General features: G+C 39.8%; 1 protein-coding gene across 5 annotated transcripts in view; it reads left to right on the top strand.

The window, feature by feature from the left end:
- EPSTI1 (epithelial stromal interaction 1) overlaps positions 1-26831 on the top strand; it is a 99922-nt gene that overhangs the window by 13588 nt on the left and 59503 nt on the right. For all 5 annotated transcript variants that reach the window (XM_058849330.1, XM_058849339.1, XM_058849322.1 and 2 more), the window contains 6 exons: positions 2675-2748; positions 3381-3464; positions 9061-9134; positions 20219-20312; positions 23556-23639; positions 26375-26448. In XM_058849330.1, coding sequence (XP_058705313.1) covers positions 2675-2748; positions 3381-3464; positions 9061-9134; positions 20219-20312; positions 23556-23639; positions 26375-26448 — 484 coding nt within the window. The remainder of the gene's footprint in view (positions 1-2674; positions 2749-3380; positions 3465-9060; positions 9135-20218; positions 20313-23555; positions 23640-26374; positions 26449-26831) is intronic.

Below are 26831 nucleotides of genomic sequence, written 5' to 3'. Positions count from 1 at the left end.
TGACTGAGGGTGTCCCTTAAAGCTTCAGTGACTGAGTGCTGGGAGTCTTAACTTCTGGCCCCACATCCATCTTGACAAAGTAGCAACTTAAGAGAAAAAAAAAAAAGTAAGAAAATATGATGTCATTAGTCACTCTCTAGCTGCCACTTAGACTCCTGAGACTGAGACACAGGCACCTGTGTTCAGTGCCTCTGAAAAGAACTGAGGTGCAAAGATTATTAGAACATATCATTCACACAGGGACAAATTTGGAGCTAAAACAGCATCTCTAATTTCACCGCTGTAGGTAATCATTAAAGGAAAAAAGTATCGTGTTATTTTCTCAGAGTGATTTTAAGGGACTACACATCTAGTTCAAATCTCTAAATAAAGTTGAAGTTCCTTAAAGTTGAAGTTTTTTAACACATGTGCTTTCCATAGGGAAATAAGTATTCTGGATTTCAACTCTGTAATATTTGATTGGAAAACTTTCATGCATCATGGAGAGGTGAGAGCAATGAAGGATGTAAGTTCTGCCCTCCTCTGTAAGCAACGAGTGGAGCAACAAATCATGCCTGATAAATGCAACAGTCCCTTTTCTGGCATTATTTTATATGATCACAACACCCTTTGGCTTCAGTGAAGTGTTAGACACATTATCGCCAAGCCAACTTGAATGAATTAAACCTGTCTGAAAGGCTATAGGCAATTTCTAATAATGATTGGAAAAATGTTTGTTCCAAGACAATGTCCACCAGTACCAGCAAAAACACTACAGTGCATAAAAGAAATGTTGCCAATAAGAGGCTAAAAGTAGAGAAAGATTAGGCATCCAAGAGGTTTCAAAACCTGTTTAGCAGCAGTTTTATTTTCTGGACCTGGGGAAGAGACACTCTACAATGCCAGCTGTATGCTTATTACTACTCTAAGCTTATTGCTTGTATACTTCATGGCCACCCTCTCTTGAGAACTCATCTTAGGGATTTATTGTGTCCATAGAAATGTTGCCGCACTTAGGGAATTGATCTCCCATTCACTGAATGTCACAAAAGCTCCTAAAGATTAGTTACCTTCCATTAGTAAAAGGAGAGAGCTACCTTTGGACAGAGTGATCCCTCCTGAAAAGTCTAGTGTAGTTGTCTTATATTTCATAGAATGGTTTGGGTCTGAGGGAAACCTAAATATAATTTAGTTTTAACCTTCCTGCCAGGGGTAGGGACACCTTCCACTAGACCAGGTTGCTCAAAGCGCAATCCAACCTGGCCTTGAGCATTTCCAGAGATGGGACATCCACAGCTTCTCTGGGCAATCTGTGCCAGTACCTCAGCACCTCATAGTGAATCATTTCTTTATTATATTCAATCTAAATCTCTCCTCTTTCAGTTTAAAGCCATTCCTCCTTGTCTTACTACTGTGTGCTCTTGCATGAATTTCCTCTCCAACTCTCTTGTAGGCCCCTTCAGGTACTGAAAGGCTGCCAGGAGGTCTCCCCTGAAGTCTTCTCCTCTCCTGGGGGAACAATCCTGGCTCTCTCAGCCTGTCTTCATAGGAGAGGGGCTCCAGCCCTGTGATCATCTTTGGGGCCCTCCTATGGACTCAATCCAGCAGGTCCACATCCTTCTTAGATTGAGGACTCCAGAGCTGGATGCAGCACTGCAGGTGGGGTCTCACCAGAGCAGAACAGTAGGGCAGAAGACATTCTCTTGACTGGCTGCCCATGCTGCTTTTGGTACAGCCCAGGATATCAGGATACCTAAGGTAGCACAGATTGGTCCAGCTGCTTCTATAGAATTAGGAGTCACATAGAGGGGAATTTCTCATGAGAACAATAAATTGGGAAAATAGAGCCCCCATCCTCAGAATGGAGTGAAGGCTGATGTTATTTTTTGCAACAACAGAAGGGAGTAAGTTATTTCCTTTTCTATGGCAATGAAATATTTTGGAAAATAGAGCAGAATAATAGAATCAAAGTCACTCCCTCCATCCCTTAAGACCTAGTATCACTTTCTTTGTGTGGTTGTTTTTTTTTGTTTCTGGGGGTTTTGTTTCTTTTTATTGAAGGCTGAACATTATGGCTAGAGCTTTATATGTTCACAAAAGAGAGTCCATGGATTTGGAAAAGGACACCTAGTACCTGGATATGAATGTGAGGTCTGTGGGAAAAGGCTTTTACTTCCATTTCAGAAAGGGGATTCTTCCTTCAGCCCCAAGACATTACTTATAAAATATTAAAATGATAGCATCCCATTAGAGCTGGCAGAGTCCCAGATCCTAAGTTTGATAAAAGCGAAACTTTTAAGCAATAGAATATCTGACTGTATGTGTGTGACAAACTGAGCAAAGGTGGGGATAGTGGATGTGAAAATGAAAACTCACCTGCAAAGCATGACTGATTTTCTGAAAATTGAATAGTTCCTCAGTAAACTGATCATATATTGTAGGAACATATTTGTTGGTAGAGTGGATGATACAATGGATGCTCTGTAAATAAGAGGCAAGTGTTTTTGATGGATGAAAAAAAATATCAAAAAGGTCTCCTATCTGTTCTCTTTAATGTCAGACAGCTACTGTAATTATGAAAAATTTCCTGTATATGCATACATCCAATCTGTTATATTGCTGTATTCTGAAATGACTGGGATTTGTACTTAAAATGTGCATACAAAGTGCCATTTATATTTTTTGGTTTTTTAAGGTGGAAACAAATCAGAGGCTCAAGTAAGACAAAACCAGCAAATGATTCTCATGCAATCTAAATACCAGAAAAAGGTCAGTAAGAATAAATGTGCTTGTTTATTTTTAGAACTCAAAAGAAAATTTTTCCTGTAGTGTTTTGTATGACTATAAAATGAACTCACAGCTGCTTGACAGGATAAAGTCACAAAACTTGAAGGAAGCAGCAGAAAATCGGCAACTAATGTTCTGCACCAAAGAAAATGAGAAATCTTTCCATAAATATGTAGCAATCTGTATCACAGATGATATCTCAAATAACAACCAGAACAGTTGTAAAGCAACTTAAATGCTGTGCTGTATCTTCCGGCATGCTGCTTACGCTTGGACTAATTGATCAATATACCACCCTGTCCCGTGCTTATGGTGGAAATGTTGTTCCTGCTACAAGAGGTATAAATGCTTGTAAGTTATCAATCAGCTGTGTGAGTCCTTGCATGGATGCCCATTTATCAGTCCTAGATTTTTCAGCCTTCTTAAAGCCAATATTGGAGTAGCTGTTGTGCAGCCTGCATTATTCAGTTTCTTATTCTAAGGGAAAAAAATCCAGAAACTTCCCCCTAACACACTTTAGATTTGAAAGATGTACATTATAGCCATCAAGTTCCCTTATATGTTCCTGGTATACATAAATATGTAAAATAACTTCCCATGTTTATGTCACGCAGTGCAAGAGAGAAGAGTATGTAAAAGCAAAAAAGGCAGTTGAAGAAGCTGAAATCCTGAAAAAGAAAGCAATTCAGAGGGAAAAGGTAAATCTGGTTACTGCAGATTTGAAGACATATGACAGTTCATGTCTTGATGATTGATTTTGCTGAACTGTATGGAGCTGGCTAATTAAATTAAGCAGTAGCCATGAATGGTATTGAGGAATTAGGAAAAGTAGTCCTCCTTGTCTCCTCCTCTTTGTAGCTGACTGAAGAATGCCTGCCTGGGGTTTTCGGGGGGTTGTGTGTTCCTTTGACTCATCAGAAACTCCAGCCTTTCAGTTGTATCTATCTGGCAGAGTTAGCAGAAGGGGAGAACACAAAGGTCAGGAGTAACATTGTGTGCAGGTTATATGGTTCACTTTGGCATGAGCTCCCTCTCTAAGATTGGATTGTAGCAGTTGGCACAAAGAACTTATAGAAATCCATAACTGCCTGTGCACATGGGAATACTAGAACATCTATCCTGTCAGGTTGGAAAAGATATCCAGATCATGGAAAGGTCAGTGTAGTCTACCTGCTTTGTACTAAGAGCACCCAGAAATTCAACTGCCCCTCCAGCCCTTCTACAGCCTGCACACACAAGTGTCTTGCTAATAGGTCAGATCACTCTTCCTTCTAATATTCTCCATATATTGATAGTAATGATAGCTCAGTTTCAAATTTTCTTTTTTTTTATTTTGAATTTGTTTGCTTTCCCTTGTTATTCTCACAAAGCATCTTCTTGTCCTTTGTGCTGCACAACCCTTTGTAAAAGTTCATTTGTGTCTCCTTGGTGGCAACCGAGTAATACTTGCTTGAGAATGCAGTGTGGAATTTAAATGAAAAATTAAAGGGGAGGGAGCATAATACTGATGTGGTCATTAACAAGGAGAGAAAGGGAGATTTCAGGTTTGCAAATTTTGTCTTCACAAACAGTAAAAATTACTTTCTGTGCAGAGGCTGAATGTTGAGAGTTAATTAAAAAGTCATCGATACTGGTTGGTGTACAAAGGCATGCATAAACAAAAACAACTGTAATTGCCTCTAGGTAAGGGTTAGTCTGTTCCTGGTCTCTCAGTGGTTAGTATTATACCTTGGGCATAAGCCCATACACAATGGCTCACAGGGACAATAAATATTATCACCTGAAAATGTCATTAGCTGTTACTATCTCATGTATAGCTCAAGATGCAGTGATGATAGCAGTGGAAGAGAGTACATTAATTATGTAATATATGTTGTTTGCTCATGGCCATTGGACAAGAAAAATTTTCCAAGACTGCTATAATTTCTAGTTATACCTGGAAAATATATTGATGTATCAGGTTTGTTTTCATGCTCTTTAATTTCCTTACCTTCACTCCCACAGATTATAAAATTTTTATAGATGTTGTAGATAGTAAAACTGTAAGTATCCAATTTTTTCTGAAGGAGGATGCAATATCACAGCAAACATCTTTGTCAAACAGACTGTCTAATTTGACTAAATAAACATATACCCACAAAGCAATTGAACAAAACAAAGGTGCGTGAAAGGGTACTCTTAGTTTGAATTTGTTTATTCAGATTGTCTTCCACAATAATGATTGAGCTGATGGAAATTTCTTCGTGGAACATAATTAGGTATTAAAAATTCAACCTTGTGTTTTAGAAGAGCATGCTAAGAAGCCACTGGAAGGTGTCAATTTGGCTATCTCACCCTGTCTACAGATGAAAGGCTCCCAAGACCTGAGAATGACACTGATCCTATTGGTGCTGTACAACCAGCACTGGGCTCTGTTTACCAAAGGAAAGGAGCTTTTTATTTGAAGTGTTAGATTTGTATTCAACTGCACCTGTAGGGCATTGGCTGAGAGCAAGTCTTTCTGCAAGTTCACAGGCTGTCTTTCCTTGCTGGCCAGCCCTTCTTTTGCTTAAGGTTATTATTCATTCAATAAAAACCAAATTGTGTGACTGTCTGAGAGGAGATAATAGCTAGCCAGCTTTATCAGCAGGAGCCCTGGAACTTTCACAGCTGGAAGGCTTCTTTGCCAACAGACTGAATGGTGAAGCCCTACAGACTAATGTGCAATGACTAGAATGGGTGCTGACACTCAGCTCAGTTCTTCCTTGATTGTAAGGATAATGTACTGTAAGCCAGTGCTGCTTGTGAACTTAGGATCTGTTGATGTTACTGTTTTGATGCTGGTTTTGCAGAGAAAAGCAGCATCCCCTTTCCCATTATCTTTGTGAACAAGTGAAAACTGTGTCTGCCAAAGCATTACCCAAATACAGAAGGTCTGCTTTACTATCCGTACGAGTCCACCTGCCTGTCTTAATTAACCATGGGGTTATTAGCTGCTGGAAGACCAGCTTGGCATCTACCTTGGCTCTCTCCAGCTTCCACAGAGAGGAAAGATTCTTCGTTCTATGCTCCACAGGGCCACCTTGTGCAAACAAATACTCAGGTCTCCCGCACACTTCCTGACAGGCAGTTTGTCCTGGGATTGTTGGGGTTTGTTCATGGGGTAAGCGTGGGCTGCCTAAGGTTGGGTATTCGAAGCTAATGATCTGACTGCTCAGTGAAATAATTCGGAAGAGGCTTTGTAACATGAGCAGGGAATTGCCTTTTTCTGTATTTTTCCCTGATTCTGAGATGTGTGTCTAATCCACAGAAAGTGTTGGAGTACATGAGAGGTAGGTTTTTTATTATTTGCTCATTAGTAGTAGGTATCTGGAGTTGGTATCTTTTGTGCAGCCCCTCACATCAGTGTTTGACCAGATTGCATCACAATTTCCTTTGTGTCTATTGGGTAAAAGGACCGTCAAAGTTCCCCAAAAAATAAGCAAGCAGCTGATACTGGCCTTCTTGTTTCTTAAACTTTTATCGTTTGTGTTGTATGTAAAATTGGATGACTGGATGACTCCAGTGCAACAGATATTTCTGTTTCCTGTCACTGAATTTCTATTGCTGTTACCCTGCCTTTAGTCTTCCCTTGTATAGTTTATGTAGTGACTAAGTATTAGGAGATTCAAACAATTTGAAGTGAAAAAGCTCCGAGTAATTCCACTGCATGCAATGTTTTTTTTCTCTTACATTATGTAGTAAACAGTCCTGCCATCTTCAGAAACTGTCTTATTTAGGATAAGCTGTAATTTAGTTTTATTTTTATCAAATCATGCGCTCTTTAATTTGTGTCAATCAGCATGAGCGGCCTTTTTTTCAGGAATTTGTTAAAACCAGGCACTTTACAGACCTTCTGTGTTTACCTTCAATATCACAGCTGTTCCACTCTTGGCTTTTTGAACATGGTGCCAAATGTGGAGTGCTTTGGCAATGTGTATTGATACATTGTCATTAGTTAGAGAATGCCCCCGTCCTGTTGCCTGTCACTTGTGTGCATCCTTAAGCAGGTGTCCTGGAGTAAACTTCCAGAGTGAAAAATAGCCATGCCAGCCACAAGTGAGTAATTTTAATATGCTGGAGTTTTCTTCAGGTACCATTCTGGTGGTAGAGCAGCTGCAGGATATTCCTTTATTTTTTCATCTAGTGGGAGACAGGGTTGCTGCTGAAGGTTTGTATTTATCAAAGTTAATATCACCGTTCTCTAGATATCACTAGCTAGGAGCTAGACCACAACAAGCCCCGTGAGCTTTGGACTTTTTTGGAACTTTTTTAATTTATTTTTTTTAACTTTCATGAGCCTTGCAATATGATGGTGGATCCCACATCCAATGCTTTTTCAGAGGTGAAGGCATTAGCTTGCAGTATTGGGCAGTACTGGGGAAAATCCTGGGATCTATGGCTGGTGCCTCAAGGGTATCAGCATCACCTTTGCCAATAACACAAGCCATAAGATTTCTTTTCTGCCTCTTTCCTTTCTTTTCCTGTAAGCTGTGAAGCTGCATAAATGAGTGGGAGTTTTTTTGCCTAAAACATTAACTGTGTCTAGGTTAAGAGCAAACAATATATCCCCTGAACGCTAAAATCACCCATACTGTGTAGTGATGCTCCTTACTACAGTTTGGTTAAATTTTTTGAATTGCGTCAGTATGTGATACATTCTGTCACTGTCTCTGCATGTCAAATGAGTGAACAACAGGAGATCTTTTTCAGAGATTCCCCTTCCTCCTTTGTTTATTTCTCACTGCCTTTTTCCAAATAACAGCTTCTAAGTCTTTCGCCTTCCAGCAGTTTATATCATCACACAACACAGTGGCTCTTTTCCTATCTGCAGACATCTGAAAGGATTTTTTTTTTCTTAATCCAGTGCATGCAAAGGAGGAATTTGCACTTGTTTTGCAAATCTCTTTCAGACAGTCATTCTTTATCCAATTAAAAAATACGCATCCTGAAATTGCTAAAGGCAAAGTAATTGAGTAATTGCCAGAAGAATTGTAATTTTTCTGAAATGTTTTTCATTGCAGGACAGAAAGAAGATTATGGAAATGGGAGTTTCAGCTCTATTCTTAACACCCCTTACCCCCTTACACGTTTCTCCCTCCCTGTTCTCCCTCTCCTTGCAACATATCTCTGCTCAGGCAGTGTTCTCTCCCTGATTTGGGGCTCTAGCCACAGGGGCTATTTTCACCTACATTTCCCTCCTCATCTCTGCAAGGTATTGTCTGAAATTTCCAGGGAACTTTGTTCAGAGCAATGTCTGGTTGCTGGGTTACCAAGCAATTGCCTTTTTTCATTTTGAGGGTGGGCAACAAGCAGAGTGACAGTCCGAGGCTGTATTTTGCTCCACATGCGAATTGTTGTCATCATTTCCTGGGAGCTCTTACTGGAGCATCCCCCCACCAACTGCAGTGTGGGAGTTGAAATATAGCAGGCTGAAATCTCAGGTTGCCACTTCTAATTTGTGCTTTTCATACACTGAACTGCCTTTTAACTGCTCTTCCCTCTGGACTTAACTGCATCCTGTGGCCAAAACAAAAATTTGGCTGGCCTCCTTTTCATGGGAATTTAGCTTGAATTGCATGTTGCTGCTCTTGCAGCAAGTTCTTTAGTTTTTACTTTATTTTAATGCTTTATTCTACTTGAATTTGGGATTTGGGCAGCTTAGATGATGCTCCCATTGGAAATTATACACAATTTTTTATTAAAAGACTTAATCATTTGTGTGATATCCAGATTTACAGAAGAGTTTTTTGTGTCAAGGATTTGGTTGGCTCTTGCACCAGATATGGCATCTGAGGCAGAAGAATGCTGGTCAAGTACAAATGTCTCCCACTTTCATCCACCTTAGCATGTATTCAACTGTCCAGTACCTAATGCTCCTGCAGGTCAGGTCTGTGAGCTATACGTACTCACATCACTGGACTGTCATCTGCTTTGGTGCAGTGGTCCTTCTTGCAAGGACCAAGGCTGCATCAGTTGCTCCCTGAGATGTCCCTCAGCAGGGCTGTGACATGACAGCTGTGAAGGCTCACTAGGCCTTTTGGGTACATGGGTACTAGGAGCACCAGGTCATTTTCTAATTTAAACAGGTCTCTTGACTAGGAGATGTTTGTTCATGAGTGAATACTTTTAAATTTGAGATTGTGTCACTTCTGTACGGATCTGCTGTAGATCTTTTAAAAAACAGAATACTGAAATATTGGAATTGAAATAAATTATGTTTGTTTTTGGTTTTTTGTAAACCTCAAGTATTTTTTCCTGGTTTTAATGCTCTAGGCAGAAAGACTTGAAGTTAAAAAAAGACAAGAAGAAATGCAAAGAAGAGAGATGCTTCTTGAAGATCAAAAGTAGTAAGTAAAATTTGAAACCTATTACCTAAAATTCCTTCTCTACTTGTCCTTCTGTTTTGTTTGTTTGGGGTTTTAATTATTATTTAATATTTCCTTATTTGTTTGAATTTTTTTCCTGGGTTGGGGCTCAGAAAAGATTTGGTTTCTGTTGCTATGTTTTTCAGTTTTTACTTGATTGACTTCAAGATAATGGGCACAAACTGAACCACAAGAGGTTCCAGCTTAACACTTCTTTACTCTGAGAGTGGCTGAACATGAGTACAGGTTACCCAGGCAGGTTGTGGATTCTCCATCCTTGGACATATACAAAAGTTTTGGGCAGCTGTCTCAAGGTGGCCCCACTTGAGTAAAGGGTAGGACAAGATGACATCCAGAGATCCCTTCCAACCTCAATGATTTTATGATTCTGTGAAATATTCAAGCCTCCTCCACGCCTTTCTGTGAGAAATTTTGTCCTGTAGACCTCTCTTAGCTTCCTAAAACATACACTTTGAAATGAAAGTCGTGAATTATAAAATTACCTTGTGCTTTCGTTTTCTATCAGAATCAATACATAATCATTCAATCCAAGACTAATTATCAAAACAGAATCTAAATTACATCTCCACCCATTTATTTTGTTGATTAATAAAGACGTCTAACCCACATGTAAATAATGAGGACTTCCCCTATTTAGTTTAGCATAGTCCTACTTAAATATGGAGATCTGTTGTAAAGACTTATTTCCCAAGAATCCCTCCTTAATGTCAGATTTAGCTACGGCCTAAGTCCTGGTATAATTAATTCCATTGGCAGTGAAGTTCCTGCCTTGCCCATTCACTCTATCCCCATTTATTTGTTTTTAACTGATCTAAACTGATTCTATCACATAATTAACACACACTGTTTTTAGTTACCTTTACATTTTTTATCTTTGGCTTCTGAAATTACTCACCAGTATTCTTAGCCTGATTGATTGCTTTTTCCTCCTCTGTGACCTTTAAAGAAATCCCTTTTGTCCCATGCTAGTTCCAGTTCCTTCATCATTTGCCCAGACTCTGTTCTCTAAGCTACAGACATTTTAGTGCTTTGTCACTGATTCCAGCTTTTCTTGTATTTTTCCTTTTGTTTCTTCCCATTTGGCTTTAGGCATAGCTCTTTCCCTTAATATGTTGCCAGTATTTGTCTCTAGATATTGGTATTTGGCTTGCTGTTTATCCTGGTGTGGATGCCTACACACACACACACACACACACACACCTTGATTCCTCGGGAATTCTGAAGACCTCACAACTTTAGATCTCTACTTGTTTCTGACAGACTAGACATTTTGATTCTCTTTGAGCCTAAATCAACAACAGACACATCAGATCTTTGCAGTGCCAGGTCCTCAGTTATGGGCCTTGCTTTTCCTCAGGGGCTTGTCAGGGTTCTTGTCTTCCCATTTAATCTGATTTCTTATCTTAAAGCATATTCAGTTATGAATGGCACATACCTCCTCCTTTCCTTCATCTTCCCTGTCTTTATTTTTTTTGCTTAGGGTGAAATGAATTCTGCTGTTGAGTGTTCTTTTCCATTAAAAGTAAATTTGGTTTTGCAAAAGCAGGCCCAAAGCCTCTGAAACACAGGAAAACAGGAAACGGCCACATATGACAAATTCCTTCACCAAAAGGGTGGCCAAGCATCGGAACAGGCAGCCCAGGGAAGTGTCTGAGTCACCATCCCTGGTGGTATTTGAAAACCTGTACGTGTGATGCTTAGGGAAATGGTTGTGTGCTGGACTTGGCAGTGCTGCATTAATGGTTGGACCTGATGATTGTAAAGCACAAATGATTCTATGTGGGCAGTCAGGTAGTCCCCAGGTGGTGCAGGAGCTCTGGCTGCCTGGGCACCTGGTGCCATTCTGTCATCTCTGATGCAACTGAAAGTGAAGATGGACTCATCACTAGAGTGTTTCAAGCTCCATTGCTTGAGTTCAACTATCAGAACTTTATTTCTATGTGCTATGTATTGAACACACACCAGGAGGGCCCTGTAGATGCTTCTCCTGGAGGAAGCAAGCTGAAGACCTACCTCCAGTGAATGCAATTTTGGTTAAGCAAAGCCCTCCCATGCTGCAGTGCTCAGGAAACTTTCCTGTCTGGCCATCCAGGAGCCACTCTGTCAGTCATCCTCACACCACCTGAGCTGGGACTGAGGCCCCTTTGCAGCCACACCCCCACATTCACACAGTCACACCAGGTTCAAGCCAGGTTTCCCATTGCATTGTCTCAGATGTCCAGATACTTAAAATAATTTAATCATGGTGCAATAACTAAATAATAAAATAGCAGCTTGAGCTGGTGCGTGCAAGGAGGAACTCTGAACAAAGGAACCCATGGGCTTTTATCTCCTCACAGTCTAAGCACAGGGAAGTCTGGGGGTTGTCAGCTCCTGTTGTTTCTCCCAGTATCCATTCCCCTGGCCAAGTGACAGGTCCTCAGGCCCTTGATTATACAAAAGGTTGGCAGTTCATGGCCTTTTGCCTGGGGCTCAGGTTCCAGCCCCTCAGAGCTCAACCTGCAGCTGGACAGTGAGCTACCTTCATAGAATGTATTTCTCAGGAAACACAGTGACACTAGTGCCTTCCCTGGTCTGAAGGAATTCTCTGGTGAGCACACGAAGAGGATGGTGTACCACTGGAGGTTGTTGAGGACGCATTGCTGAGAGACATTGTCTTTAAGGAGCACAGCACCCAAGAGTAATGAAAAGTGTCTGTGTGAGATTTCAGATTTTGTGAAGTTACTCCATTGAAGTACTGCTGGTTATTAGCGGCATGTTCACATAGAAGTGCTTGGTATTTAGAGATGTGCTTTTGCCTACCATGTGAAAATGAGTGACTCATTACTTCCCTCCTCTAAGACCCTTCGTCTAGAGGCGAAGAGAACAAATATGAGGTTGTGCCCCTTTCCTCACTGTCTCTGCTGGAGTATTTTGATCTCCACTGCCTGCTGGGAATGGGGGGAAGGAAGGTCATGTGCTGCATATAAAGCAGTGACCTCTGCAAAGTCATGGCCTATAGAGCCATTTCAAAAGATAAGCTCCCTTGTTAGTCTGTCCTCTGTGAGATCTGTAGCTGCAACATCACAATTTTCCTGAGGAGATCAATGCCTACCAGCAGTCTCATTAACTGGGAAACCTTTTAAAATTGATCACCACCTCCAGCTGTATCAGCCTCCAAGGGGTACAGCCCAATCAGTACCTCTCCTGCATGAAGTGTCCCTTTTATTTGATAAGGAAAGGCACTTAAGATTCTCATGTCATTAACATGCTCTGACAATAAAGTATGATGCTGCCCAGAATTTCGTTTTTCTGATTAAATTCCTTTCACTATTAAAAACAAGAACTTCTCACTGAAATCCCTTTTCAAAGGGTCTAACATGAAGTGAGTGCTAAAAAGAAAGATTGTCTGTAACCTTGTGTGCTGTCTACAGAATATAGTTTTTTCCTATCTCTTGAAAGCCTTGTTATCTTCTTTGTGTACAACAGGTCCTTGAAAGTTAGCTGTATCTGTTACCACAGCTGCTTGAATATGTGTTTGTGCCTTGTGAGAATGTAGTCTAGACAGCCATGCAGACTGCCATGAAAAAGTCTGCAAGCCTCACAATTTTGGGATCACCTCCTCCTCTGACCCCAGTGGACTCAGGCTTTGTTCAGTGACTAAACCAGAAAAAACTCAGAAAGGTGTCTCCTGAAGTTGCTGTGTATTAAAAGCCTTAAGGGCACACAGGAGCAGACTTTGGGGTGGAGAAGTTGCTGCATAGCAGGATGACTGTTGTTTATGCTAACAGAGGAGAAGCACATGAGGGATTTGTTGGTGACCGCGTTGCTGTGGTTCTGTCCCTGCAGATGCCAGATTTAGAAAATGGGAAGTATGTGTTGACTTTTTACCAGAAACTGCTTACACATGAAATGGAGTCCTTCCTTCTGAGTCATGGTACCCTGGATGCATTTTGCATTATATGCCTGATTGTGTTTCTGTCAGAGAGCATTAGAAAGTAACGGAGGCTCGTGTAGTCTGTACTTTGCAATTGCTAATCCATGTAAGGGAAGAACTGAGTGCCCATCTTTCTGAAAGGAAACAAGGAACAGGACTTTTCAGGACATCCCTCTTTAGTTAGTACACCACAGTTGTCATTTAAACAGTAATGAGGATGGATATGTCATGACTGTGTGTTTACAGAGGCTTGCTGTGCAGGCTGTGTGAGTCTGTGTCTGAACTGTAGGGTGTCTTACCAGGCGGTTTTAGCTCAGGTCTCTAGTTAGATGCTTTTATTATATTTGTGTTCAACTTTCCAGAAATTGTAGTGTTGGATGGAGTCCACTGTTTTTCTAATACCCATCTACACTGTTTTTGTAATAGCCACCTACCTATTTATGTAATGGAAAAAGCAGTCTAAAAAATAGGGTTACTTTCTAATAGTACGTGATGATTGTTGAGTCACTTCATCTTTCCCTTTGCTACATATTCATGCCTCTTTATTTTGTAAAGGTTGTATTCCTGTAAAATTTCCTGGCACTACTGCACTTGGGTACATGTGCACACTCAATATATTCTGCTCAGAATTTGGAGCTGGAAACAGAATTTGCCAGAGTGTCTCTGAGTGCATATTCCAAACACAATGCAGGAGGTTCACCAAACCAAGCTGATATACGCTTGCCTGCCAAAGCAGTTTTCTCAAAAGTCATAAAATGCAGGAGAATAAAACCTGAATCAAAACAGAATTTTTATTTATTTATCAATTTTTACAGGATAAATGCTAGTGTCCTTGCCAGTTTTCAGTCCCCTATGACGTGTGGTTCAAACAGCAGGCTGGCAACAAATTTTCCCCACAGCAGTACAAGTGTAAACCTGACCAGACTTTTAATACAGGTTGCTAAAGAGAATGAAGGAAGGCTCGCACAAAAAGCATTTGCAGCCTTGAGAATCCTTTGTTTGCTTCTTTTCACCACAATTGTCTTCGTTTTGTTCATTTGCTCCTGATTATTTTAAGCGTTGTCAATTATTTAGCTAACAGGCAGAAAACTAGGCTTTTATAGACATCCAAAGGGACTCTCTTGAGTGTAATAATGAAAGGAGTTTATTGAACGCCTGTGAGGTTGCTTTCTAATTGTGCGCATTAATCTGCCCATGCAAGCTGGCTGAAAATATAGAAGCAGATTGCACATGCAGATGGAGCACACAGAATGGAATGCAATAGACTTATACAAAACTGCATTTTCCTTAAAACTGGATTTATGCTTATTACTTCAGATAATAAATGAAGCTCACACCTAAAATAACATCCAGGAATACTGGATGCGTTGGTGGGAGGAACGAATAGACGAGCTGTGTTATTTCATCCAGTCAGGGAAACAAAAAAAAAGCAGGTGGGTTGAGAGGATAGATTAGTTTTGAGTGTGGGTAGGAAGTGATGAAAATAATTCTGCTGAGAAAGTTGCTTTTTATTTTTCTTTAAACAACCTATCTTTATACTTTCTGGAAACCATATACCTAAAATGAACTAGTGCTACTTTTTTGTTCTTATCCTCAAACTCTGGAACAGATGCTCAAGAACTTGCAGACAAGAAATCCTCCTAGCCAAAGATAGCAGTATTTGGAAACTATCACTAGGTTTGTCCAAGTCATCTGTACTATAATCTTGCATTCCTGCCAGTGAAATCTGTGAATACTGTATTAAGCTTGGTATGTGACTACTGGGAGGATTTCTATGAGGAAAACAGGTGGACTAAATATCCAGAGAATGGTATTTCTTCATCATAAAGGGCATTGCAGAAGAGCCATCAACATCATACATGAATTTGATGTGTTAATAATTTAATGTAATTTTTTACCATATAGCTTCCAACAAAAGATGGGTCCCCCACCTATACACACTCCAGAAATGAACATTAGTTCATGCTGACAATTTTGCACATAGCTGACATTTCTTTATTATTCTTACCCAAAAAGTGGACTCTGTCCTGCAGCTCAGGGTAAGAATTGAGGTACAAGAGAACCATGATCCCTTTGGAGTTGAAGGCTTGCTTATTGCTGACAGACAAAGATGCTTTTACTACCTTGCCCTTCGCCATGGTCCAGCTGTGGGAAACAGGGCAGTTGTGTGTAACCTTCTGAATTTATTTAAACAGAGTAATCTGGCTGTGGCACATCTCTGCAAAGAGGAGGGGATGTGAGAGGAAGCATGTGTAATTGTGCACTAGCAAAAGCCATGTGTCTTTGGTGGGATTATTTTCACAAATGATATTATTGGTCCCCCAGCTTCATTTCCACTTTACCAAATTATTTTCAGTAGTGAAATTCCCACCTACACCTCTCCTTGGAGTCTATCTCTCCATCTTCCGACCAAGAATGTGTTGGAGATCTTCTATTTTAACATCTGGTTTTGTTATGCCAGTAGCCCCAGTACCAGCCAGCCCACCTTGTGGGTCACAGCAAATGCCTGACCAAGATACACATGGCAATGCACAAGGCAGAGCTCTCACTGAGGAAGGAACAAGGGCATCAATGAAAACACACCCACCATGGACCTTACTGAAATGAAAAGCAGCTTTTCTTCTGGGTAGGCCTTTGTAGGGTTATGCAACTAATCTTAATTTCTGCAATAGTTGAGGAATAGTTGTTATGCTTAGCCAATTAAGTGTGCTGGAGTGGGAAGAAGTTGCTGGTGCTGGAAAAAAGATGTCTTGAATGAAATTTGGGGTTGAGTTCTTTGTTGTTTGATTGTTTTTCTTTTCTGAGAGGGAGAGTCCTGCTATTTTTGAAAATTGTCATGAAACTTCTGGGTAGATCTGTGAAACTAAGGTTATATATGCATCATACATGGTTCTTAGTTTTCCAGCAGAATTGGAAGAAAATGGTGAAATGTCACTTTAGCGTTGCTTACAGGCAATTAATTTGGAAGCTCATGAGTCCGTGTCATTCAGCACTAAATGCTTCTTCTCTAGTCTTAGTGACTACTCAAGTTGTCTCCTCTTTGCAATGACTATGATGATTTACCTGCTTTGGGGTTCTTTATTTTGATTTTTTTATTACTAATTTTGAATGACTCTTAGCGTATTTGTGCATGTTCATTAGAGCAGAATTGTAATGGTGGAGATCCTGCAGCTTGAGAAAACAAGAAGTTCATGAGCTATCTTGTTTTCAAAAGTACTCAGAATTGGCCATTATATTTTACAAATTGTCAAGAGAAATAAATAGATTTATGATATATGCAAAAGTATCGTGCTGCTTTTTTTTTTTCCCCCCAAATGTACTGGCATAAAAGCCAGTGTATTTTTTGATATACTGATATTTCAATATCCATCAATTAAAGGAAAAGAATTAATTGCCACTGGTTCCATTGGGAAGAACTAATGAAGATTACAAGAAGTCTTTTTAATTAATGCATTTTTAATGTTGGTCTTTAAAGAAGACCTAAAGCTGAGAACTTCATGTGTAGGCAGAAAAATTATTTTCTCTCTGTCTTTGTTCTGAGAGGAATACAGTCTCAAATGAAAGGCTTAGCAAGTGCTGCTGTGCAACTCCTGGATGCAGGAAAATGCAGAGTCCTGATTCCATATCCTCATCATGCCCCTAAGGATGAATCCTTTTCAAGACTTTTGTTTCCTTGTAGATGTGACAGTACTTAAAAGCAGATGACACACAAAATTGAAGACCTTATTCTGCAGAGGATTTCAGACCTTGGATCTTGCAATGAGATCGTTGTGGGTCTTCAGATCTTTGGCAGTTGCATTCTGGATTCAGCTGTGGAGCTGCCTGCTTCTCAGCTGTCAGGACTGGTGAACTTGTTGGAGCATGTGAACTCCACAGGCCAGGGGAACCTTGGCTCACTCTGGCTTTTATAACCATCCCCTCATCTCACCCTAGAGGGAATGTGGATAGCATTTAGTCCCAAAGAGTAAGAAATGCATGTGGGCTCACAAGTAGCTTGTGAGTGCAGGCTGCCTGAATTACGCCATTTACAGTGGAACACCTAGCAGATTCGTGGTTCTGCACTTTACACATACTTGTTGAGCTTCAAATAAATGGTTATGCATAGCAGCTTTTAAAAAAGGACTCTGCCTGAAGAGTAGCTGTGGAATGTAAAGCCATAGATCTGAGGATGCAGACAGCATCTGCAGCTTGGACTGATTTCCACTGTCATGCACCAACCCCTTCTAGCACATAACTCAATGATCCTGGTAGCAGTTAGTATTTTCCCATGACAGCTCTTAATAGTTATTCAGACCCCAAATCCAGTATTCATTCATTCTCCCACTTCTGTACTGATAAATTAAACACTGTCAAACACTGTCACTTCTGAGGCCTGAGAGTACCTGCTTCCATTGCTAGAAAATTTTTTTATCTCCCAAAATGGTATGGCAGCATCTAAAATGCCTGTTGGGAGCTGTGGTTCATATTCATTCCTGGACAGAAGCCAGGAGTTATTTGTGAAAGTGCTGTTCGGGACAGGTCTAAACTATTCCAGAATAGCTACCGCACTATACATGGCTGAGTTCCCATGCTAAGAGCAGTGCTTGGTGCTATTGAGCACGGTATAGGAGGAAGCTGTTTTAATTAGCAGAGCAAAAGGTTTTTTCCCAATGGTGTAATGGGAGACAGGGGTACCAAGACAAAATACCCTCATAAGATCACTCCAGTTTAACTAGAGTATCAGTGGTTCTCTTCAGACTGATGCTTAGTGGTAGTCAGAGCTCAGGCTAGCAGCCTTAGTAGGGTGCTAGCCTTCGTTGGTCTATATCTTGTAATCTCCTTTTGCCTAGCTTTGTTTGAAGGGTATCAGGATTCTGCTGTATTCAAATCAATTTCTTCATCTTGTGCTCTCCTTAATGTTACTAAGTTTAGAGGAGCACATTTTAGCATTTTTTGATTAGCCCTTGAAGTTTTAGCAAGTGAATGAGATGTTGTTCCAACTGTCTGACTGTGTATTGATATGCTGATTTCATTCTGGAGATACTACTTTCCTTTCCAGAACATTAATTGAATGGTAATCTCCCTGAATTCTCTTTCCATGCAGCCTGGTTTAAACTATGCTCTGCATTGTTATAACTGCAGGTTTAATATTATGAAAAATACCATTCAAACATTGTCTGGCAGCCCTCAGTACATTGCTGGGTTTCCATAGAAATGGCACATAACAGATTAATATATATAAGACCTGACTTGTCTTTCATCAGAAAACTCAGAAATCTGAGTCCCTTTCTTGTGACAGGAACACTTCATTAATGTATTACTTAATTTGGTGAAGTCAGGTATTTCTCTATTCAAAGGCAGTGCACAGCCTTGCTGAGTAGCTTTATTTGCTTCCATTCACTGATACTAAAACTGAGTAAGCTTTTCACCTAGCAGTGTGCTGACCTGGGAAATTCAATGGTCTCTACCACATTTTTATGTAAATAATGAGAAATCCCACATATTCCATGCCATTGTCTTACTGTCAATAAGGAATTAGAGCACCTAGGTATAGTACCAAGTTGCCACATATTTTTTTACAGAGCTTCAACCCTCTCAAATATACTCCAGATTTTCTGTAGGAGTTCTTAGTCTTCCTGGTGTAGAAAAACATTATTATTTGATCAGTTTTAGCTTAGGTAGGGAAATACAAAATCTGCAATTTAAATCATCACATTCCCAAAATTATTCTGTGCCATCTTACCACTTAATAACTCATCTTTCATGGAAAAAAATTGAGTGCTTAACACTTGTATAAGAAGACTATTAATTTGTTCAACCTTTATATACAGGTACTTTGTAGATCAGAGAAATCAGTATTTCATCTGTTTCTTTCTTTATTGTGCATTGTCTGAGGTCTGTTAACTACCTAGGTGATGGAGGAAAGGGAGTGAACTGGAAATGGTGAAACTCTAAGAGCTTGACTTGCTAGAACTTGAGCAAGTACTTCATACCTGAAGTGGTAACACGGTTTTGTATTGCGTAGAGTAGCAGAGAAGAACTTGTGGTTTCTTGTTCTTTTTCCCAGCTTCTCAATATACCACTCCTCACTGACCAGCAGGATATTTTACCGATAAAGTATTTACTCACAGTTTTAGATCATGGAGTGAAATACAAAAACAGACTTGGTAGTCTGTTTCAGCTGCTAATCAGAATCACTCTTCAGCAGCCAAAGCTTTTTTCCTAAGTTTAAGTTTGGCAGTGGCATCTTCTCCCACACAGAGCTAGCTGGTTGCCCTGTGAGAAGAGTAAATCTTTGCATTCAATATCTCTTGAAGCACTCTTTCTGCTCTCACTTCAGTGCTTTAATGTTTTCCAAAGCTGTACACAGAAATAAAATTGCCTCTTTCCTCTAACTCTGTTCCTTTGAGTGAGAAAAAGCTTCAGTATACGTGCCTGGGAGTGCAGGTTAAGAAACTGATTCCTCACCACAGCACACAAACTCCCATTCTTTGTTTTTGTTTGTGACCTAATTTAATTGTACTTGGTCAAAACTGTGAGCAAATTTATGCTACTTTGAAATTTTGGGTTTGTTAGGCATGCAGCTGGAAAAAGAAAATTGTCCTTGCCAGAATAAGAAGTGAAAATGTTGTGCATTAACTAAAGACAATAATTTTTTTCAATTGTACAAAATGCTTGAAAGCCTTTCTGCTTGATAAAGTAATCTGTTGTAAGGCTGCATTGTATTAACTGTGAAGGAAAATTCCTGAAAATAATCTTTTAAAGTACTTATCTGAGATTTATAGATCTTGTAGAAGGATTTGCAACAATTCAGTGAAGCTGAGTTGCATCCTCATGAAGTCCAGTGGTATGTGAGTCTGTTTTATAGGAGCTTTACAATGAGGAAAGCATAGCCACTGTACACCCCAAGTATGCAAATGACCATAACTGTTTGCTTAAAAAATTGTCCCAGCAAATGTCTTATCCACTGTATGGGTTCTGTATCCTCTGCCCCATTTTTCTGTTTCCATAACCTTTTTTTTTCTACCTGTGATGTTTTTCAGCAGACACATGATAAAATGTCTAGGCTCAATTCCAAGGGTGGAATAAAAAGCTGTGTTTATCTTTATGGAAGCACTAACAATTCTATTTGGATTGAATTTCTTCACAGCAAAACCAATGAATTACTGAACAGATTGGACGTGGGTTTGCCAAAGAGTGATTCCTGTCAGATTGCTAATCCTGGCCCAGAATCTACAGCATGGGTAAGCAAAACCATAGCGTGTGCTGTATTTTCTATCAACTTTCCAGGTGCTGTCAATAGTGCAATGTTGGAATATCCTAATTGAGCTTAATTGCCAAGATGTAACTCAGTGAGTACCAAGGAGCCTTTCTGGGTGAATGAGACTGCATAGCTTGTCTCTTCCACACTGGCAGGGTATTATACATAGTAGAGGACTGCTCACAGATCTCTTTCTGATAAATGAGAACCAGATTTATATTCTGGTTAGGTGAGAATCTTAAGTATGCCTTGTACCCATCCACTGGTGGTAAGCTTTTATGAAATCTCAATTAGTTCATGTGAGCAGATGCTTTACTGCATTAAAAATCCAGTCAAAACAGAAGCTTGTTTCTCACTGCATCCTAAAAGTGATTCCATACACTGCTTGGGGTCTTTGTCCCAGTTTGAACTAGTCTGGTAAGTATCAGTGTAATTAGGAAATAGATAAAGTATTGCTTCAATTTCAGTTTTCTAATTGACTCTAAGAGGCTTTTTCACATACAATTAGTCTCTTCATGTCTAAACCAAGCTTTCCTACTAATGTAAAAAGTTTCAGTGAGGAGTATTAACCCTGAGAGAGAAGTATTTCTCCTGCAGAGAGGTTTGTAATTGGGGAAGGACAGAGAACAGGGAGCTAGGTGGACAGAAATTTACATTGGGAACAACTCAGCAGAAGTTTGGAACTATCTGGTTTGGGCAGCCCTCTGTTGTGTACAGCCTTGAGCACTAGCTGCTGGGTAATAGGAAGAGAAGATTTGCCTCCAAATTTCCTCAGATGCCTTATAAATAGGTAAAGAATCCTCCCTTTATAGAAATTTGCTGCCAACAGGGTATATGACACATCTGTCCTGCCTCTAGTGTATCTCTTTCTGGTTTTCATTGCATGAAAAGGGAAGGTGATATTGAAAATAGGTTCCATTCTCCTTTAATTCTTCAGGATATTTTGTGTCTCTGAAAACCTGAAAGACATTTTAGCAAATGTGGGCAGCTTTATAGCTAGAAAGTGCCAATTTCTGCCCAGCACTGCTGGACAGAAGGTCAGTTGCAGGAGAGTGGCTTTCAGACTGTATTTTGTGGATAAACAATCAAGATGAAGGGATATGGAAAGGGAGAAAAGATGTATTGAAGCCACTTCTACCTCCCTCTTGAAGCATCCAACACTCCAAACAGTGGGGAGTTTGCTCTTTGGTAGGGAACACCTAGCTCTGCAGCCTTTGTATGGTGTGAGCATTGAACTGTGAAGACAAGTGAGCTCATGTCCCCACAACTGACTTGGATTTCAGCATTTTGGTATGCTGTCTTCATATCCATACAAAAGTGGGTGGATGGCTGAAGGAACACTGATCTCTTTCAGTTTTACAGGTCCTACTTTTAGCCTTGGCCTTCTGCTTCACCTTCCTATGCGTGGGTTTCTCATTCCATGTTTTGACAGGTCTCTCAGAACCTTGTGCCAAATTACATCCCACAGTTCATCTTTCACTCCACTAGTGTCCAAGCAGATAAAATACATCATTTATCTGTACTGCTCTTTAGTACCAGCTGACATTATACTTGTCCTTTGTGTGGCTGCATTTCTGTAGCTTTGTGAATCAAATAATCACTTGTTTGTAATGCAGCAATGAAGTTAGCAAAGTCTTCCCAGCCTGGATGAGGTCCTGTCTATAGGCATAGACACGTCCTCTGAGCCAGGAATCCAAAGCAGATAACCAGTGAGTTCTTATCTAAATAAACTTGGCATAGCACCAAAATGCAAAACCAGTAGGAAAACTAGGACTCTAATTTGGATGTTACCTTGAATGTGTCCTTTGCCTGGAGTAATTAAAAGATTCAGGAACAATGTATTTGAAGTAGTGAAGAGTTAAGTTTAGGATGTGCCTAACATGCCTGCTAAAGGGGGGAATATACATACTTGTATGTGATATTTTAAAATTTGAAAATCTTGTTCTGAAAATGATCTGAGACAATGTGATGCAGATCAAAGTTTTTTCTCTCACATAATTTCTTGGATAGTGATATTAATTTAGCACATCTAGCTCAACTATCCTTGCCAAATGTTACTTCACGTCCATGAACAAATTTGACTTATTTTGATTGACTCTGTCATTGATGACTTTTTGGCCCTGCTTATTTAGTCAAGCTCATAATTAAATTTAATCCTGTCTTTCAAAGTGTGACCAATCCTGTGTAGATTTTTATTGTCTTCCAACTTGATTAACATACTCTCCACACAATTCTCAAAGCCATTAAGGAGAGTAATGAATAATATCAGAACCAGAATGAGTCTCCCTGGACACATGTAGCAACTTCTCCTAGCTCAAAATTGAGCTATTAATAATTGCTTTCTCTATTCAGTCTTTTTAGCAAATTATGTGCCTGTTGTTCTAATGGTGTCATTCTGCACACATATATCAAGTTTTGGGAACGTTCTGTAGACCTGTAACAACTTCCTCACTAAAGTCAAACCTGCACAATTCTTGTATTAAATTATTCTGGCTCATTTTTTAGTGTGCTACACTATGTCCCTGCTCAAAGACCTTATAGTAGAAGTTCCAGTGTATAATATCCTAAGGATCCTCAAAGAGCCTAACTGTAGATTGACTTTTTGCAAACAATTGCAACTTGTGAAAGACCAGGGCTAGTTACAGTAGTATTGTAGTGTATTGTAAAGTTATTTTAAGGGGTAGTTATTGTATTGAAAACCTATTGCAGTTAGTACATTATTCATGATGTGTAGTTCACATTTTTAACTTTCTTGATGCCTCACAAATAATGGCAGATTTTATCTCTCCTGTTGCCCTACCTCCACAAAAAATCCTGTCTTCCCCTCTCTTACAAGGCCTCCATTCTGCTTTGTCTTGGTAATATTTTCTTTTCTTTCTTCCCAGAATACCCCATCTCACTATCATATATCCTAACTGTGTTTTCTGTATTTTGTGTGTTTTCTGCTCAGGGTATCTTTATGGTTGTCACTGGGACAGAATAGCTCTTGCCATGACTACCTGGGTGTGGTGCACACGTGGATATTCAAACAAACAGAATGACTGAGAGGCTTTAGGCCACTTCTTGCTTAAATTCTAGTCTTGAGACTAATCTGTTTCTTAAGTAACTGGAATAATTTGACTATTTGTGTTTGCTAGTTACCCATATAAAAATTTGAGAATAAGGTTTGGGAGTTTGACCCCTCTCTCACCACACCAATATATTTTTATTTTCTGCTGAACAATAGAAAAGAAGCCATGCTTACAAGCAAGCTCTTGGAGAGGAAGAAAACAGAAGATTAGAGGAAATGAAGCAAGAACAACGGAGGAAGGTAATTATACATTAACAGTTTGCATATTGTATCATTTTTGCATGCTGTGAAACCAATTAAATACATTGATTACTTGTAGCCTGTGCACAGAGCTTCTCTTTAGCGAAAGTGATTCAGTCACTGTTTTCAAATATTGTGAGAGAGATGAGTCAAGCTGTAAAATTTGAACAGGGACAGGACAATTATCTTCTGAGTTCAAGGCTGTTTGCTTCTGGAAAATGAGCTCCTTTTCACCTCTCCACTTGAATAATTGTGCAGAGGTCTTTTTGACCATGGCAACCAACTTCATAGGCTAAGGAAACCAGTTTACTCTTGCAGGCAGAAGTAATCTGATTGAGAAATTAAGGGTGATCTCTCTGAATTGTCTGTTTCTAGAGAACTGAGAGCCACGGGCCCTGCTTTTTCAAAAGGGGATGTGGAAATGCTCAGATTTGCTCTTAATTATAGTATGCCTCTCTGTGCCCTTGCTAACTACCTAGCTAAAGAGTTTTGAATTGTCTAAAAGGCAGGCATGTCATAACTGCAACTTTGGACTCCATATTCTGCACATGAATCATGCATTGCCTGAAATGTGTAGTCCCTCTGGTATAGATTTGGGTACCATATCCACATAAAGTTACTCTACCAAGGATGATGGCACTGTGCAAAGTTATTGGTCTTGGTTCCAGGTCTGACTGTGAACGTACAGGGAGAACAGCACTTGAAAATCTAGCAAATCATTTGAAAAACTGTGAGCAAGTGCTGAGCCACTTGCTGTGCCTCTGCTGTTACTAACATCCAAATTAATGTTAAGATACTTCCTCACTTGGAGAATTTTAGCAAAATAATTGCCATGCACTGAGTTTCTTCTAGGGCTGGAGAAGTTACTCATCCCCTCTCATGGGTATCTTTCTTTGCATGTTGGGGTTGTGTCTTCATTTCACAGTATTCTAACAGCTATGATACTGGAAAAAAAGATGGGGCAAAATGGAGCCTCTTAATTGCTCTCCCACCAGGTATATGCTTATTCCCAGAGCCTATAGAGAGGAAAAATGTTGAAAGCCAGACTGGATAAGTGTAAGGCTGGTTTCTGTTGTAGTCTGTACATGGATTCTTCCAAAGAGAAAATCATTACAGATGTAAGTTAGCATGCCCCTAATTCATGGGTTTGGTTTAAGGAACTTGAGAAGAGCTGTAGACTTTTTAGTGATTTCCATGGGTTGCTAAGGAGGTGTTGGCTGCTTCTAAGGCTGCTCTTGTTTGCTGTGTGGTTCCAAGTTCTCCTTGCCTTCACAGTTGCTGCTACCTATTGTGCAGAGTAATGCACTACTTACAAACCTACTGTAAATAATATGTATTTTAAGGGCTCCAATAATTGTCCCTCAGATATATGTTGGCTCGTTTCTACTTCAAACTAATATTTATTAAAGTAATTGTGAATTCTGTCTTGTGTGTACCTCCTAGCACAGTGTAGCTATAAAATGTGTAGGTATTGTCAGTTCCCTTTTTTCTTCTTCAGAATAGGTTTTAATATGTATTGCTTGATTTAGAAATTTTCAGTACACTTTGAACACCGCATCATATACACACAATATATTTCAGAACATTACTCCAAGAGAGGAGTCGGCATATTGGAAAGTCAGATACTGACTTTTAATTTTCAGGTTGAATAGTTATTTAAAATAGTGAAAATTGAGGTTGGCTCTTTTATTTCTTAATCCTGTTTCTTCTTTTAGGGCTAGACAAATATTGATACACAACACATTCTCAGTTATTGATTTTCTCCATACATTTATTGCATAGTTTTTACTTAATGTTCCACTTAAATTGATTTAAAAAAAAAATATCTTGTGTTCCCATTCAGTTATTGAAACTTTTATCTAACCACATCATTTTATTTTAGTTTCTATTCCTACTGCTGTGCAGTTGCTATGGAAAATATGAAAAATGTGTCTGTTCCTATGCCTTCCCCCTTGCCCTGCAAGCCAAATCTACTTTGCAGAAAGATCTGCAACTTCTGGGGTTCATTGCAGGCAGAAGGAGCTGGAAAAACAAGCACACACACAGAGCAGAGTCATACCAACTGTGTTTTCCTCACAGTTCTGGCTAAAATTGCATGAGCAAACTCTCCTCTGAAAATAATTCCTTTTGACACTGTTTATATACCTTAATACTACATAAGGCTGGTAGTCTGCTGTAGTGCTGGGAGCCTGTATATGTTTCCACCATGGAAATGGTGTCATTTTCAACAAGTGCCATTTTCCCTCCTCACCCTGGGGAGCCCCAGGGAGCTGGAGGTGAAACACCACATCACATACCCCAGATCTCATCTGCTTGCACTCTGCAGAGGCAGGAGTCCAGGGACAGGTCTCCTTCTTACCCTGTGAGCATGACAGCTGTGTCTGCTCCTGATGTCCCCCTCGGACACATCGGGAAATTCAAATCTGTGTTTTGGGACAAGGGGAAGCCAACCGGTGTCTGGCACACCCCCTTAAATGTAAGACTGTAAATGTCTGAATTCTATAACTTCCCTCTTCTCATGGCACAAACAAAAATCATCCATGTGCTGAACAGCAAAACCAGTTCAGTTTTTAGCATAGTGCTGCCACATAAGTAAAATGCTGCTGAGAGAAGTTCTGATTCTAACTGAGGTTAACATCATGTGGAATTGATAGGGTTTGCAGTATAAGTATGTTAATTAAAAGTAAGTTTGTTTGTTTGTTTATTTGTTCATTTTTCACTTTTATCTTTGCCAGGCTGAATTAATGGAATTTAAACAAAAGCAGGAAGATGAAACAAGGACAAGAGCACTTAAAAAGGAACAGAGGAGGTATGATGCAAAAAATACAGAATACACTCGAATTGAATTCCCACCTGGAAAGGGTATCAAAATTGCAGGCACTCATGCTTTAGAAGGCTATTGCAGTGAGGATCCCTGACCTCATCTCTGGTATCTCTGGTTTAGCTTTCCTCTCAAATGAGCCACTAATGTCCATCATTACAACTGCTCACTGCGTGCAGTATGACCCAGAGTGCCTTTCTCACTTTATTTACCCTATCAGCATAGGATACAGCATAGGGTAGAAATGATTAGTAGTTTCATGGATAACTACTAGTACACTAGCTTCAGCTGGGACACACTTACCTGTGTATGAACCTAGCTATCTGTATATTTTTATTTTTATATTTATATATTTTTTTTATTTTAGAATG

This window comes from Poecile atricapillus, chromosome 1, assembly GCF_030490865.1.
Source record: "Poecile atricapillus isolate bPoeAtr1 chromosome 1, bPoeAtr1.hap1, whole genome shotgun sequence".
Taxonomy (NCBI): Eukaryota; Metazoa; Chordata; class Aves; order Passeriformes; family Paridae; genus Poecile; species Poecile atricapillus.
Note: the sequence above shows the minus strand (reverse complement) of the source record. Positions and strands in the feature narration are given on the sequence as shown.